Source organism: Megalobrama amblycephala, linkage group LG5 (genome assembly GCF_018812025.1).
Source record: "Megalobrama amblycephala isolate DHTTF-2021 linkage group LG5, ASM1881202v1, whole genome shotgun sequence".
NCBI classification, from domain to species: domain Eukaryota; kingdom Metazoa; phylum Chordata; class Actinopteri; order Cypriniformes; family Xenocyprididae; genus Megalobrama; species Megalobrama amblycephala.
Window position 1 is genome coordinate 39,147,437 of NC_063048.1, and position 14,867 is coordinate 39,162,303.

At 36.8% G+C, this 14,867-nt stretch overlaps 1 protein-coding gene across 1 annotated transcript; it reads left to right on the top strand.

Moving 5' to 3' along the window:
• Positions 1–7,527: 7,527 nt before the first annotated feature.
• LOC125268246 (UMP-CMP kinase 2, mitochondrial-like) lies at positions 7,528–11,948 on the top strand (the record flags this gene model as incomplete). Its single annotated transcript, XM_048190304.1, is given in 3 exon segments — positions 7,528–7,739; positions 9,276–9,509; positions 11,214–11,948. Coding segments are annotated over 3 exon segments (567 nt in total), but the record flags the coding sequence as incomplete, so codon positions are not given.
• Positions 11,949–14,867: the final 2,919 nt, after the last annotated feature.

Genomic DNA, 14,867 nt, shown 5'->3' on the forward strand with positions numbered 1-14,867 from the left:
AGAGATTCTGTGAAATCTTGAAGAATGCTTCTAAGTGAGGAATGGTACGTTTGATCTGCTGATGATATCCTATCAATAGTTAGCAGTACAGTGTTGAAGTCCCCACCAACCACAAGCACACCTTTAGTGTTAATAGCTCTCAAATAGTCTCCCAATCTGTACAGCATATGTCTGTCTGCCTTGTGGTTGTACACATTAACAAGAGTACACAACTGACAATGGAGACGACAGAAAAGGACAATGTAGCCACCACTGTAATCCTCATCATGGCATATGTAGCGAAATATAGTTTCATTCTTAATCAAGATAGCAACTCCTTTGCTGCGAGGATGGTGGACAGTAAAGTAAGACCTCCAGCCTTTTATGTTCTCTAGTACTTTGTAAGACTGAGGTCCAATGTGTGTCTCTTGAACAAAGACAACATCAGCCTTCAATTTGATGAGTTGATCTAACACAAGTTGGAGCTTTTTTCTTTTGTGAACCTGATTCCCATTGTGTTCCATGAGACAAAACGAAGCTGATGTTTTGGTGGTTCCATTATTTATATGATGCTCTGGAGAAGGAAGAAAAATACCGAGACAATTTATTTAAGATTATAAGAATGACATGTCATGTTAAAATATAATACTAAATACTGTAAAATGCACATACAATTATGACTAATCTAAAGAGCACTTTGTGTTGTGTTTGCTCATTTTGAAAAATGACCTAAAAGACCACCAGTCACAACCAGCATATTTGTTTAAACTGACTTATTGAGGATTTAAAGGGGACCTATTATGCCCCTTTTCACAAGATGTAAAATACGTCTCTGTTGTCCCCAGAGTGTGAATGTGAAGTTTCAGCTCAAAATACCCCACAGGTCATGTTTATAGCATGTTAAAATTGCCACTTTTTGGGGTTGAGCAAAAACATGCCGTTTCAGTGTGGGCCCTTAAAATGCAAATGAGCTGCTGCTCCCGGCCTAAGAGGGCGGAGCTTCAAGAGCTCATTCACCGGTGTCAGGAGTCAGTCAGGACGCACTATAATGTCAGAAACTGCGAATTACAGTGGGTACGGAAAGTATTCAGACCCCCTTAAATTTTTCACTCTTTGTTATATTGCAGCCATTTGCTAAAATCATTTAAGTTAATTTTTTCCCCTCAATAATGTACACAGAGCACCCCATATTGACAGAAAAAACACAGAATTGTTGACATTTTTGCAGATTTATTAAAAAAAAAAAACTGAAATATCACATGGTCCTAAGTATTCAGACCCTTTGCTCAGTATTTAGTAGAAGCACCCTTTTGATATAATACAGCCATGAGTCTTTTTGGGAAAGATGCAACAAGTTTTTCACACCTGGATTTGGGGATCCTTTGCCATTCCTCCTTGCAGATCCTCTCCAGTTCTGTCAGGTTGGATGGTAAACATTGGTGGACAGCCATTTTTAGTTCTCTCCAGAGATGCTCAATTGGGTTTAAGTCAGGGCTCTGGCTGAGCCATTCAAGAACAGTCACAGAGTTGTTGTGAAGCCACTTCTTCGTTATTTTAGCTGTGTGCTTAGGGTCATTGTCTTGTTGGAAGGTAAACCTTCAGCCCAGTCTGAGGTCCTGAGCACTCTGGAGAAGGTTTTCGTCCAGGATATCCCTGTGCTTGGCCGCATTCATCTTTCCCTCGATTGCAACCAGTCGTCCTGTCCCTGCAGCTGAAAAACACCCCCACAGCATGATGCTGCCACCACCATGCTTCACTGTTGGGACTGTATTGGACAGATGATGAGCAGTGCCTGGTTTTCTCCACACATACCGCTTAGAATTAAGGCCAAAAAGTTCTATCTTGGTCTCATCAGACCAGAGAATCTTATTTCTCACCATCTTGGCAAACTCCATGTGGGCTTTCATGTGTCTTGCACTGAGGAGAGGCTTCCGTCGGGTCACTCTGCCATAAAGCCCCGACTGGTGGAGGGCTGCAGTGATGGTTGACTTTCTACAACTTTCTCCCATCTCCCGACTGCATCTCTGGAGCTCAGCCACAGTGATCATTGGGTTCTTCTTTACCTCTCTCACCAAGGCTCTTCTCCCCCGATAGCTCAGTTTGGCCGGACGGCCAGCTCTAGGAAGGGTTCTGGTCATCCCAAACGTCTTCCATTTAAGGATTATGGAGGCTACTGTGCTCTTAGGAACCTTAAGTGCAGCAGAAATTTTGTTTTTGTAACCTTTGCCAGATCTGTGCCTTGCCACAATTCTGTCTCTGAGCACTTCAGGCAGTTCCTTTGACCTCATGATTCTCATTTGCTCTGACATGCACTGTGAGCTGTAAGGTCTTATATAGACAGGTGTGTGGCTTTCCTAATCAAGTCCAATCAGTATAATCAAACACAGCTGGACTCAAATGAGGGTGTAGAACCATCTCAAGGATGATCAGAAGAAATGGACAGCACCTGAGAATATATGAGTGTCACAGCAAAGGGTCTGAATACTTAGGACCATGTGATATTTCAGTTTTTCTTTTTTAATAAATCTGCAAAAATGTCAACAATTCTGTGTTTTTCTGTCAATATGGGGTGCTGTGTGTACATTAATGAGGAAAAAAATGAACTTGATTTCAACTGAAATGAATGATTTTAGCAAATGGCTGCAATATAACAAAAAGTGAAAAATTTAAGGGGGTCTGAATACTTTCCGTACCCACTGTATGCTGCATGGAGAACAGGTATAGTTTAGTTCAGTTACGGTTATAACATATATTGTCTTGATGTTTTTATCCACTATATTAGTACAGGCCTGTTGTACCGGACCCCGTTCATCTTACCGATGAGTTTTATGACGTTTATTGTACGTCACACATCCGTTTTCACTCTAGAAAATCACTGTAAGAGCTTAATGAAACACAGTGCAAGTGTGCATCAAAATATTATCCATAAACTCTCTCCCTTGCATTATCATCAACATACACAGCGAATTACACAGAAACACTCGTTACAACTAACAGTAAACAAATAAATAAAGACCTTATGCCTTTTCAGGTGGTGCTTAATAAACTGGTAAACTTTATATCCGTAAATCAACTCTGATGAACTGTTATAAAGTACTCTGACCTTCATTACTGCCATATCCAGTATCACTCTAGAGACTGTAATTACAGCTTAAGCTGGATCACGAACAGTTTGTACTTATATATCCTTGAGTAACACATTTTTAGCACAACCTCTGTTTTGTATTGTCCCTTTGTATTGACATTCGTTCACAAAGCAGTCCGGTGTGAAATGATTTAAGACATAAACGAGTTTCGGTAGAATTGAGGGAGCATTTTCTTGGAAAACAAAATTAATCCACCTCATCTTCAGCGGCTCAGATTTCAGGAGTAAATGGGAGAGCTATGTGAATTAATCCATCCAGCTACAGAACACATAAAACACTTGGGAGACGTTGTCAGCAATGGCAGACTGTGTAAACTCGCTGTGAACTCGCTCAGGGCGGTTCTATGTTAAAACGGCAGTGTCTGTCAACATTCGTGGGTGGGGCCTGTGGCTAATGTGACGTCACACTGCCAGGAATCTGGAAACGGCTTGTTCTGAGACACTGCTTATGATTTATGGGGATTTAAAAAAAAAGGAGTGGGTGGATTTTTATAATTATAGGGTGGTTGTGTACACACACTGCCAGCACACAATTATATCCAAACACCATGCAAAAGTGAATTTTGCATAATAGGTCCCCTTTAATGAAAAACACATTAATAATATTATTCTATATTTATAAATTTCATACTGACATAATGATGCAGGGAGTGCGAGATTTAAAGGGGCCGCAGCCTGAATCGGTGCATAGTTAATGATGCCCCAAAATAGGCAGTTAAAAAATTAATTTAAAAAAAATCTATGGGGTATTTTGAGCTGAAACTTCACAGACACATTCAGGGGACACCTTAGACATATATTACATCTTGTGAAAGAATGTTCTAGGGCACCTTTAATACAATAAAGTTGGCAAGTTGGCATAAGCCACCACAGTCATTTAAAAATATACAAAATTACACAAAGCAAAAATCATTTTGGGGTAACAGAAACAACAGTTACCATGGTAAATAAATAGCTACACAATGTTAACATGAACCCTTAATAAAACATGGAAACAGCTGCTGATGAACAGAATGAACATACCTGCGTGTAAATCCTTCCCAATCCCAGCTAACACATGATGTACCAGTTACGTAATTTATTGGAAGCCTACTTTAATTTTATTCCATGACTTACTAATTGAAACGTAACGTTGCATGTTCTTTTGCGCTTTATATGAAGTGACATGCATTGCGCGCCGCGCGCCGACAGGAAAGTTCGGTTTTCTGAGGTGAGAGATTTTTTTATTTTGTAACAGGCTACGAAAGTAACGTTAGAATAATGACACTGACATACTGACACTGACAACACGTTTTTCTCAGGCACTCCGCGACCCACTCAGAACGGTCTGAGTCGCAACCCACCCGTTGAGAAACACTGTTCTAAAGCATACTTAATGATTTAATGTTAAATACAATGACGTCCACCTACCCTATACACTTAAAAACAGACAGAACCAAAAGAGTGTGTATAAAGCAGCAATGGTTTCCTCTGGGTTGAGATCGCAATATATGGATTGATTTATCACTGAAGTATGTTTTCTTGTCATAGTAAAGATTTATTATGTTGGCTTGTTAAAGCCAACGTACTGTTGAGCTATTTAAACTTGTTTTGTTGGCTTGAAAAAGCCAACATACTGAAATGCTATTTAGACTTATTGTTATTATGTTGGTTTATGCAAAGCAAAGCATCACCATTGTTCTCTTGCGTACCAATCAGTCTCTCTGGATCATGGTGAAGCCATGGTGAAGCTATCAAGCCATGCCCTAGCAATCATTTAGAGCACCCTAGCAGCTGATCCCATAGATTGCCTTTATAAAAGGCCCAAATGGATATGTTTGCAGCAGAGTGTCATAGAGACACTCTGGGGGTGGGCTCGTTGAGGGCAGCGAACAGCCAATCACCAATTACCTTCACCACTTCCTAGCCACACCCACCCTAGCCACACCCACACCCTTATTGTCAAGCACCCTTATTGTCAAGCACCCTAGCAACCCAAACCCAAAGAGGGATATCTTCAAATCTGAATGTCATAGAAGCATTTGGGTTAGCTTATATCATTCTGGCATATTATATCATACTGGCAAGCAGCCTTTGGAGTACTTTAGCACCTTCGTCCTCCAATGCAAATACTATCCCCTGGACCAGTTCTAGACTCGAAAGGAGTGGGGAGAAAGATATAAAACTTATACAGGAGACCAGAGGTTGAACAAAGAAATAATACTTTATTGTAACACAATAAACACAAACCAATAGTTTGGATCAGTGGGAAAAAATTAAACAAAATAATGAAAGGTAAGTAAAACACACTCTTTCCTTTTTTCCTGTATTTTAGAAATAATTTAATTTAGCAAATCCAAACTTTTTTTCCTTCACAGGTGAAACACAATCACATCCCAACTAAGAACAATAAAACATTAATCAATATAAAGAATTTGATACCGCAACTTGGTTTGAATTCACTTCAGGGTGTATAATACTTTTCAGTTCATGCAATAAATGTAATAAAGTTCAGTTTGTGTGTATTAAAGTTCAGTTTCTTTGTAATAAAGTTCAGGTCATGTGTAATGTGCGGGAAAAAAAAAAATTGTCAGATCCAATCCAGTTCAGTGAAAACCGGAAAAAGTTGGAAAAAGATTGTAATCCAATTGAATTCAAATGAAGCAATCACTCCTAACGCTCTGTCAGTGGGTTACAAGGCAAGCAAGTCTTCTTCTCTGCGTGCACGCGCACACATCATGGATGAATCTTTGTCCTATGTCAAACTTTTAACTGGAACATAAAACCTGACCTGAACAACAGGTCATAAGAACATCATACTCCACCAATTAAAATAATTAAAATAACGCTATACAAAACTGTAATGCACAACGTAACCACTTTGTTATTCAGACAGCTCAAAATGGTGGCAGAACAGGGATTTTGTACTCCAGTGTTTTATAAAATTACATTTCATTATATACAACATACATTCATATTTCATTAATATCATTTGTTAAATAATACATATTCGTAGCGTTTGCCATGTAACGTCGGACTCCTGTGCTAAACAGCATCCAATCAAACGAGTTCAACAACTCACCAACAGATGTCATTCACCCCAAATTGTTACGTTTAGGATGCAGACCATACATATGTGTTTTGATGAAAATATCTCATATCTCATATGTTTTGAAGTTATAGACACATATATATGAAAGCATAAAAAATTAACCATGAGAGACTTTGATTGGATTTTTTTGCCACTTCCTATCAAAATTTTGACATTTGGACTTTAAAAATCAGTAAACCAACTTAGGTTTTGTGTTTCCTACGCTGGTTTCATCTCGATCGGACTAACGGTTTTGAAGATATTCGCATACATTTTATAAGCGCTAAATCACAACGTAGCACAAACCATAAGCCAAAACCTGGCAAGTCTGGTATCATTGGACTTGGCAAGGTTTCAGGAGTCTAAAGATGTGACTTCCGTGAAAATAAGTCGACCACACCCAGAGTTATATACATTTTCACCTAAAACCATTAAAAACATATGTTTTTTTAAAGATTATTAATAATTATAGCGCCACCTATGGTCCGACCTCTATGAAAGTTGGCATGCTTCTTTAGAGCCATATGCTGCATGTGCTCACTTAATTTCATGAAGTTCTGAGTTTACGTTTTCGTTCGTTATGGTTCCGATTGGGTCAAAAACCTAGGACTAGTTCGCAAAAGTAAGTTTTTCAAAAAACCCAAAATACCCAAAAATTTCGCAAGGGTGGCGAGCGAATCTGAGATATGCATCTTGTCCGCCTTGAGCCAAGGATTACAACGATATAAGACACTTGAGCCTGGGCCTATCAGTTCAGGAGTCATGAGCCATTTCGTACTTTTGACCTCTGTAGCGCCCCAATCAGGCCGATCGGGGCGAGCCTTGTTGACGTTGTATAAGGTGTGAGTACTACCAGCCCTCAAAGTTTAAAGTCTCTACAGTTTGGTCTGCTCAATCACTTTTAGGGCAGAATGCTGATACTTGGAAAATTTAACAATTACAATAGGGTTTCAGCACTACATGCTTGAACCCCTAATAATATTGCCTAACAAAATTATTAAGCAGCACGACTGTTTTCAGTTTCTTGAGCAGCAAATCAGCATATTAGGATGATTCCTGAAGGATCATGTGATGCTGAAGGCTGGAGTAATGGCTGCTGAAGCTTTGCCATCAAAGGAAATATTTTAATATATTTAAAATACTTAATGTATTTAAAATATTCTATTTTAAACATTTTAAAATAGAAAAACAAATAACAAATCCTAAACCTCTGAACAGTAGTAGGCTACGTGTTCATCTAAAAATTCATAGCTGTCAATATGATGCAAACCATGCTCAATCACATAGTTAGCACTCTAAAATTTTGTTGACTTCGCTCCATACCTTTCCCTGATTTCATCCAGGTAAAACTACTCTCACAGAAGCCCAGCAGGAGTCTCTGAATGCCACTCTGCTGAAATCTCCTCCCCAGTGCCTGGCTCCTTTCAGACAGCGCTTTGACTCAGAACCACCCCTCATCCGCAGGGCCTTTTACGCTCTGGGGAACTACATCACTGCAGCCCACATTGGAAAAGAATCCTTAAGGGCTCCTGTCATAGTGGACAGGTAGAGATGTGTGCGCCACAAATATACACTTACACAATTCAGCTGCTGTTTGGGCAACACTGTGGAATAAATAGGGATGTAGCATTTTATATGGATAATGTTTTCAAAACACTTACTCGCGTACAATATCATGTGGGCGTTGATACTGTTACAAACCCGATTCCAAAAAAGTTGGGACACTGTACAAATTGTGAATAAAAACAGAGTGCAATGATGTGGAAGTTTCAAATTTCAATATTTTATTCAGAATACAACATAGATGACATATCAAATGTTTAAACTGAGAAAATGTATCATTTTAAGGGAAAAATAAGTTGATTTTAAATTTCATGGCATCAACACATCTCAAAAAAGTTGTGACAAGGCCATGTTTACCACTGTGTGGCATCCCCTCTCAGTATGTGGTCTGGCATTGTCATGTTGGAAAATGCAAGGTCTTCCCTGAAAGAGACAATGTCTGGATGGGAGCATATGTTGTTCTAGAACTTGGATATACCTTTCAGCATTGATGGTGCCTTTTCAGATGTGTGAGCTGCCCATGCCACACGCACTCATGCAACCCCATACCATCAGAGATGCAGGCTTCTGAACTGAGCGCTGATAACAACTTGGGTTGTCCTTGTCCTCTTTAGTCCAGATGACATGGCGTCCCAGTTTTCCAAAAAGAACTTAAAATTTTGATTCGTCTGACCACAGAACAGTTTTCCACTTTGCCACAGTCCATTTTAAATGAGCCTTGGCCCAGAGAAAACGCCTGCGCTTCTGGATCATGTTTAGATATGGCTTCTTTTTTGACCTATAGAGTTTTAGCCGGCAATGGCGAATGGCACGGTGGATTATGTTCACCGACAATGTTTTCTGGAAATATTCCTGATGATAACATCAAACTCTTTGCAATTTTTCTCTGAGAAACTCCTTTCTGATATTGCTCCACTATTTTTCGTCACAGCATTGGGGCAATTGGTGATCCTCTGCCTATCTTGACTTCTGAGAGACACTGCCACTCTGAGAGGCTCTTTTTATACCCAATCATGTTGCCAATTGACCTAATAAGTTGCAAATTGGTCCTCCAGCTGTTCCTTATAATGTACATTTAACTTTTCCGGCCTCTTATTGCTACCTGTCCCAACTTTTTTGGAATGTGTAGCTCTCATGAAATCCAAAATGAGCCAATATTTGGCATGACATTTCAAAATGTCTCATTTTCAACATTTGATATGTTATCTATATTCTATTGTGAATAAAATATAAGTTTATGAGATTTGTAAATTATTGCATTCCTTTTTTATTCACAATTTGTACAGTGTCCCAACTTTTTTGGAATCAGGTTTGTACTTGTGCAATGATGTTAGCCAATCATAACAGTCGGCCCATAAAAACTGGTAATTTCAAACAGAGGGTCAGAACGAAAACTGAACTTTTTTTTTTTTTGTGTGTGCAAAAAACGTTATAAGTGAACTTCGAGGAACATATTTTTAACCCCTTTAGTTCCTTTTCCTGACACTGATATAGACCCCTCTTTTTTGTCCCCTTTAGGTATTGGCACAGCACAGCAGCATATGCCATTGCCACAGCGGTCGGTGGGAGGGTTGAAAACCTCCCTAGGCCGGGCTCAGAGCTCTACCAGTGGCCAGAAGACCTGCTCTAACCAAACCTGGTGCTGCTTCTTACTGTCAATCCAGAAGAAAGACTGAGAAGACTCAGGGACAGGGGACAGGACAAGACCATTGAGGAGGCTGAGCTAGAGATCAATCAGTTCTTCCGACTTAAGTAGGTCAACTTGTTGACGTGTTTTATGTTTTAAGGTACAACCCAACCCACTTGCTTATTGCATGTGATAACACTTAAAGATATCAGAAGATGTTGCATATCTGATTACTCCAAAGTAAACTTCAATAGCTATTTCTAGGGCATTTCCAGGTAATGGTGCCATTTGTGAGAGAAAATGATTTATCTTAAATGATACATTTTAGTAATAACTTAATATTAGTGCTGTCAAACGATTAATTAAAGTTTGTGTTTACATAAAATATGTGTGTGTAGTGTGTATATGTATTATGTATATATAAATACACACACACACACACATGTATTTATTTAAGAAATATATTATTTACATGTATACATGTATATTTTTTAGTGCTGTCAAATGATTAATCACGATTAATCACATCCAAAATAAAAGTTTGTGTTTACATAATATGTTTACTGCATATATTTATTATGTATATATAAATACATACACACATACATGTATTTATTTAAGAAATATTTACATGTATACATGTATATTTATATATAAATTATATTATATATATATATATATATATATATATATATATATATATATATATATATATATATATATATATATATATATAGTATAAATATAATATATTTTTGTTAAATATATACATGCATGTGTGTATATTTATATATAAATAATAAATATACACAGTTCACACACATATTATGTAAATGCATACTTTTATTTTGGGTGTGATTAATCATGATTAATTGTTTAACAGAACTAATAATTATATAATGTATATAAATATTAGTTGTTATTATTATATATAATTATTATTTTATTAATAATAATTTATATTATATATAAATATAAATATTTTACATATAAATATAATATATTTTTGTTAAATATATACATGCATGTGTATTTATATATACATAATAAATATACAGAGTACACACACATATATTATGTAACACAAACTTTTATTATTGCAATTAATCGTTTGCCGGCACTAGAACAATATTAATAATTCATAATAGAATTTATCTTTAAAACATGTTTGTGCCAACCCCATTAAAATGTTTTAGCGTTGAATATAATGGGTAAATAAGTCTTCATAAAGACTTTTTTTTTTAGCCTGTGGTTAAAGATTTTATGATATCACCCCTTCATGATGTCAGATACATCTAACCATTATTGTAATGTTGAATCATAACAGGCTTGAACAAAAATTGTAGAAACAATGACAAATTTTGCATTTTCTCAGGAAATGCAAAAAGCATTTTAGATTTAAAAAAATACACTGTGATTTCAATAATGGCAACATTTTGGTAGAATTAATTATTTAAATTGTATACACCACTGTTCAAAAGTTTGGGGTCAGTACAACTTTAAAAAAAAAAAAATATATATATATATATTTTTTTTAAAGAAATTAATACTTTTATTCAGAAAGGATGCATTAAGTTGATCAAAAGTGACAAAAAAGACCTTTACATTTCTATTTCAAATATAATGTTCTTTTAAACTTTCTATTCATCAAAGAATCCTGAACAAATGTATTATGGTTTCCACAAAAATATTTTGGCTCCATTTCCTTAAGATGACCCCTATTGGAAGCCAAGTTTAAAGATTTTCATTCAAACACTATCAAGCATATTAAGAAATACAATAAGCAAAACAGCTTTGGTGCGCTTATGACAAATTGCTCTTTATTTCAGAGTGGAGGAAGCTTACAAGAGAATCCAGAATCCCGCCTGCATCATCGTGGATGCAAGCTCCTCTCCACAAGAAGTGCTGCAACAAGTGCAGCATTTAATTAGGAACAAATGTCACTTGTAAACAACCGGCTCCCAACCCAATGATGAAGAAGCCCTGCAATTCCTCCGCAAACCACTAGATGGTAGTGTAGTGTTACGATTGACAACAGTCAACTGAACGCACTGTAAGAGCCCCAGTCAGCTGAGCCTGTTGATTGAAAAGGAGGCTGGTGGCTAGCTGCCAGCATATATTTCAGGGCTCGTATCTGGACATGTCACAACATATTCCCCTTCCCACAGAGCTTTAGTGATGACACGAGAGGGAAAGTTATTGCGGGTGCTGTAGCTGGATGTCAGCTCTCATACGCAGGGTCACAGCGTCCACTTTCCTCACTCTGACTTATTCCCAGTGAAACACAGGAACTCAGCTAAAGAGGTTTGAGAATTCATCAATCACTTCAATTAGATTTAAACACAAGAACTCATTGTTGGTCAGCTCGGCATTCACTCCTATAGGAGATGGAATCAAGGGACCTTATGGAGGTATTAAAAGCAATAGATCTGATCCAGGCAATTTAAACTTGCTTGGATTTGTTGCTGTTGCTTTTGGACGCAGACTCTGATCATTAATTAAGAGTGATATGCTAGGGCTAAAATGTACATGTATATAACTCAGAGTCCTTAAAGTCTGTTTATTGTATTGTATTGTAAGAATAAATTTTAATACACATAAAACACATCTTTGCTTTATTTTAAAGAAACAGTTCTCCTAAAAATTAAAATTCTTTTATTTAATTTCTAGGATCAATCTCTGTCAAAACTTGGCACAATGCGTTTACAAACAATTTATGAGATTTCAGAGCAATCACCAAAAAGACAGAAAAAAAACACATCATAAAAGTCCATGCTATATTCCAAGCCAAACAATATATTTTTGTGAACAGACTGATTTATTATTACTAACATTTTATTTTTATTTTTTTAATCAATTGATTTTTTTTTTAGCATTTAATTTCAGTCACTATCAAAACTTGGCACAATCCACTTACAAACAATTTATGAGATTTCAGAGCAAAATAACAAACAAACATTATCCCACCATAAAGTCCATATTCCAAGCCAAACAATATTATTGTTAACAAACAGATTTTTAGTATTATTTTTAGCTATTAAGTTATTAAATCATGTTTCAACATGTGGCATGATGTTTTTACAAACCATTCTGGAATCTTAAAGGCGACCTATAATGTCCCATTTACAAGATATAATATAAGTCTCTGGTGTTCCCAGAATGTGTCTCTGAAGTTTCAGCTCAAAATACCCCACAAATCTTTTATTATAGTTTGTCAAATTTGCCCCTATTTGGGTGTGAGCAAAAACACAACGTTTTTGTGTGTGTCCCTTTAAATACAAATGAGCTGCTGCTCCCGCCCCCTTTCCAGAAGAGGGCGGAGCTTTAACAGCTCACACTTCAGTTGCTCAACAACAACAAAGCTGGAGAATCTCACGCAGCCAAAATGAGGATTGTCAGTAACGGTGTTCAGCCTTACATTGTTCAAACCGGAGTCGGACACTGATGGAGATGGTTAGTGGATAAATTTATGTAGTTGCTGTGGAGTTGATTCAACTCATCAATAGCATGTGCGTCATGTTTTGTGCAAATTCAGCACTGAATTGACCTTCGTTTGTGAAGCAGTCCGGCTGTTCTACAACAACTCTTCCTCTTCTCTAAAGCAGCCCAAGGACCCCTTTAAAACAAACACCAATGAGATTTCAAGCTTTGGCGGAGGGGGGACATTATCAGTGAACATCAGCTTAAATTTGATCAAATTTTGCATCAAATAATCTTTTAATTATACATATGATCTTCAATTATCACATTTAGCACACATAGCCCACCTGCCCTCATGCACTAACAATACCACACTTATCCCATAATTCATTGATATGGTGAGCACTGCATTTACCCAGTGATAGCAAGATTAATTAAAGGTTTTAGTAATTATGAGCTCAGTGAGGATATGGGCCGGGAAAGACGGAGTGACCCGTCTCCCTCACATTGATGCCTCAGCAGTGCGGAGAAGAGAGTAGGGTATATTCATATGGCAATTAATGGAGTCCTGTAGATCACTGTCAGACGGCTTTCCACACCACTGCGCAATTACACACTCCCCTTAGCCAATTATTGAATCTCTTGCTATAGATGCAATTAAATGTTTATTTTTTAACACACTGTTTATATGCCTGGTGGTGGTTAATATTAATGCCTCACAGGCGTAAAAGGCCATATTTAAATATGCGGCGTGAGAAATGTACTGGTCAGTGATTTTAATAAACTGGCTCCAGTTAAATTCCTGAGATTTTCTGCTTGGAGACCATAGTGGTCTCCAGTGGTCAGACAGTCAGGTTGATCAATTTTACATCTATTTTCAGTTGCTCTCAGAGGGAATATACAGTGTTTAAGGATTGTTCAGTTGCTATGAACAGACACTCCTACTTAAAATACTGTAGGTGGCTTCTAAGTAGCTTGAACAGTGCTTTCTTGTGGAGCATTATGATTAGCTATAGAAGCATGTTTCTGTAAAAAATTAAAATGTACATTACCGTTCAAAAGTTTGGGGTCGGTAAGATTTTTTAAAATGTTTTTTGAAAGTGTCTTATGATCATCAAGGTTGCATTTATTTGATTAAACATACCCTAAAAACGGTATATTGTGAAATATTATTACTATTAAAAATAACTATTTTCTACTTGCAAATATTTTAAAATGTAATTTATTCCTGTGATGTCAAAGTTGAATTTTCAGCATCATTACGCCAGGCTTCAGTGTCACATGACCATTCAGAAATCATTGATTTGGTGCTCAAGAAACATTTCTTTTTATTATCAATGTTAAAAACAGCTGTGCTGCTTAATATTTTTAGGAAAACGTTTTTTTCAGGATTCAGTGATGAAATCGAAATATTTTGTAACATTATAAATGTCTTTACTGTCACTTTTAATAAAATGCATCCTGGCTTAATAAAAATATACATTTCTTTTTTTAAAAACATCCATCCCAAACTTTTGAATGGTTGTGTAGTTGTAAGATTAAGTAAAATAAGAAATATGGTCAAAATTGTGAGGCAAAGCTGCAATTACAAGAAGTACAGTGACAGCTGAGAAATAAAGCCACAATTCTGAGATATAATGTCAATTTGAGAAATAAAGTCGCAATACAAAAATTTGAGAAATAAAGTTACAATTATGATAAATGAAATTTATAAATGTAAATGTAGACTTCATTTCCAAATGCTTTAACCTACAGCAGTTTACAAATGTGGATTGCAACGACTTTTACAGTAATCATCAGCAGTGTTGAGGAAAGTTACTTTTAAAAGTAATGCATTACAATATTGCGCCACTCCCTAAAAAGTAACTAATTGCGTGATTTAGTTACATTTTTTGGAGAGTAATGCATTACGTTACTTTTGCGTTAATTTTTCTCACCTGGGCTGGGCTTGTTTTTTTGGCAAATGTAAAGGCCCTTTTACACCAAAAGTGAAATGAATAAGCCTCAGGCTGAAGGAAATGCAAATTCACGCCTGTACAGTAGAGGGCGCAGCTCAATCTTTC